Here is a 3,279-nt window from a genome sequence, read left to right as displayed (position 1 = left end):
CCTTAGAGATAGATGCCTCGACGTTATTGTCTGCCTTCTGTTATCATACAAAACGTTGGCTGTGGAACCAAGATGAAATATACACTCAAAACCTGAAAAGACGCTTTTACCCCTCAAATAAACATCCACTTAACTAGGATATAACGGAAGGACCTCAATTGGAAAGATTTTGATAGTCAGATGGTAAAATTGTTCAAATTAAAAGTCGAGGACCAATTGTGGAAAATCATCATACTCGGGGGAGCATTGCTGGAATTAACTCTTTTTTCTCACCCAATTACAATTCCTTTCTTCCCTAATTCCTCCCTCCAACCAAACGTGATGTTATTTCATTATCTTCTCCTAAACTTTATTTCATTATCTTTTTTTAAAATACTGTCTATTAAAGTCTGTGTGAACTCTTTTATTTACCGCTAGTCTCGGATCTCGGGCTAGTTTGTCTCAGTCTGAAAAAAAAAAAATTTATGTCAAACTTTTTTTAATGCTACTGACTCTATTTATATCAACTTGATTTCATTATCATGCATGCAGCTGGGATTTATTTATATCAACTTGATTTCATTATCATTCATTATCATGCATGCATGCAGTTGGGATCTATGGAGTCGTTTAAATGCGCCTGGGTTCTAGGGCTAGCTCGTGTCAATCGATCCAAATTAACGTGCTAAGGGGGGAAGGTCATCAATCTTTGACCTCATGTATTATTATTTATTACATATAATTATTATATATATAATTGCTTTGTAGTCCATGCAATATTTGGATGACAGAATTTTGAATTCAACCTTTCATCACTCTGCTCAACAAACACCAAAAAAAAGTAAAAAACAAATCAGTTATTCATAAGATATTTGATAGTGTTAAAGAAGCCTGTCTTTTTTGGATGACGAGGGAAATCTGCAATCACTGCCTGAAAGTGTAGGTGTACTGGGTAAACTCTCACTTTATGACCTGAAAGTGTGCACTGGGTAGACCGTTCTCGTTGAGAGTTAAACTTGTAACTTTATAATTATCAAATAATAGTATAATCAACTTGATTGGGATTGTCCCAACTAATCTTTGAGACCAGGAATGAAAACATTGTTGTCTAAGGATGAAGATTGTCACAGAGCCTTTATAGTCGAAGCGGAGGTGATGCTTAACACGTGATGGTAATGGACTAATAATGGTGAAATTCATTGTATTTTTGGTAAGAGGATGACTAATGACATAATTGCTGAGATGACGATAATTGAGCCACACCTTAAGCTGGAAGCAAGCCTTTCTTTTTATATGCTATGATATAATAAGAAGTACATATATATATACATGCATGTATCCCAATAAAAAGGGCAGATAGATCAGATCAGAGAGCTCATATCTCCAGATTGGAAAGGAACTTCACCATCTTTCTTACTTTACCCTAACTGATCGAGTGAGTATTGATGGGGGAAAAGAAAGAGACGCAGAATCGTCGTTTTCGTGTTCTAATGTTGCCATGGTTGGCTCATGGCCACCTTGTCCCCTACCTGGAACTCGCCAATGAGCTCCACCGCCGCAACTTTGACATCCATTTTTGTTCCACTCCGGTACTCCTCTCTTCTGTTAAAACATCTTCTTCTTTTCACGCTGACAAAATCCACACTGTGGAGATCCATCTCCCCGCCGGCGATTTCCCCCCGGAGCTTCTTGATCCCAGCCGCCACACCACAAAAGATCTCCCTCGCCACCTCATTCTCACCCTCTGCAAGGCGTTCAGAATGGCCAGCCCAGCCTTCTCTCTCATCCTCGACGAAATTAAACCCGAATTGCTCATCTACGATATCTTCCAGCCCTGGGCGGCGGAGGCGGCCCAAACGCGGAAAATCCCCGCCGTCTGCTACGGCATCAGCGGGGCAGCCTCCATGGCCTTCGCTCACTACTTGCTGCGCCACCGGACAACCAGCGGGTTCCCTTTTCCGGCCATCTGCATGAGGCCACACGAGCTCAAGAATCTGAGGAAAAACTACGAGAACGTCGACCTCGACGAAAGAATCGCCATCCGAAGGGCCATGGAGCTTTCCACCAAAATCTTGTTGCTCAACACTAGCAGGGAAATGGAGGTTAAGTACATTGACCACCTCTCCGCCGTGCTCGGCAAAACCACCGTCCCCATAGGCTCACTCATTCGAGTACAGGAAAAGGAGACTGCGGCGGCGGCGGCGGAGGAGGATGTTGAGATCATGAAATGGCTAGACGGAAAACAAAAACACTCAACACTATACCTTTCATTTGGGAGCGAGTACTACTTGACTAGGGAGGAGATTCAAGAAATAGCTAAAGGACTAGAGCTTATTAGCAGCGCCAATTTTATATGGGTAATTAGGTTTCCGGCGGGGGAGGAGACTCCCCTCGAGGAGGCACTGCCAAATGGGTTTTTGGAGAGAGTGAAGGGTAGAGGGATAATAGTGGAAAAATGGGCACCTCAAGCCAAAATTCTTGGCCACCCAAGTATTGGTGGGTTCGTAATGCAGTGTGGATGGAACTCTTTTCTAGAGAGCATACACTTTGGAGTTCCGATAATAGCCATTCCCATGCACTCCGAGCAGTTTGTGAGCGCCAGGATGGCGGTGGAGCTGGGCATCGCCACGGAGGTCATGAGGGATGATCATGGCCGGCTTTACGGAGAAGATATAGCCAAAGCGGTAAAGAGCGTGGTGGCGGAGAAGGCCGGGGAAGAGATGAGAGTTAAAGTGAGGGAAGTGAATGCGCAGATGAAAATGAAGGGAAAACAAGGGATAGACAACACGGCGGCGCTGTTGTCTGAGCTTTGCCTGTCTAACAACTTATAAACGATAATCTGCTTCTGTACTGTTTCGTTATGTATCCTTCACCCCCCACAGACTACTGGAAATTATGGAATTACGACCACCTGAAAATGATCTTAAATAAAATCGAAAGCAAAAAGTGGTTGGAAATAGCAATAAAAATTTTTTCGGATATCAAAAGTGATCGGAACAAGGCTTTCGACTGATTTAAGATAACTTTCAGATGGTCTGGAAATTTCATAATTTCCAGTAATGACACTCCGACTCCGTAAAGGTATTTCCATAATTTCCAGTAATGACACTCCGACTCCGTGAAGGTAAATCACAATAACTCACTAAACTTGTGCGGGTTATTTTGTTTTGTATACTGTTTCTATGGAATTCGAGTATTTCTAATAAGGTGAACTTATTAGCACTGGTGTAACTAGTATCAAGTATAATACTACCAGTAATTATTATGTCATTTGAGTTGTATATTGTATTGGCAATTCTT

General features: G+C 42.3%; 1 protein-coding gene across 1 annotated transcript; it reads left to right on the top strand.

Annotated features, from left to right (window-relative positions):
- Nucleotides 1-1,424: 1,424 nt before the first annotated feature.
- Nucleotides 1,425-2,810, top strand: LOC109192831 (beta-D-glucosyl crocetin beta-1,6-glucosyltransferase-like). Its single transcript, XM_019343533.1, has one exon. The coding sequence runs from the start codon at nt 1,425-1,427 to the stop codon at nt 2,808-2,810; it is 1,386 nt and encodes a 461-aa protein (XP_019199078.1).
- The last annotated feature ends 469 nt before the right edge of the window (nt 2,811-3,279 follow it).

This window comes from Ipomoea nil, unplaced genomic scaffold, assembly GCF_001879475.1.
Source record: "Ipomoea nil cultivar Tokyo-kokei standard unplaced genomic scaffold, Asagao_1.1 scaffold1834, whole genome shotgun sequence".
Taxonomy (NCBI): domain Eukaryota; kingdom Viridiplantae; phylum Streptophyta; class Magnoliopsida; order Solanales; family Convolvulaceae; genus Ipomoea; species Ipomoea nil.
The sequence above is the reverse complement of the archived record's forward strand: the minus strand, read 5'-3'. Positions and strand labels throughout refer to the sequence as shown.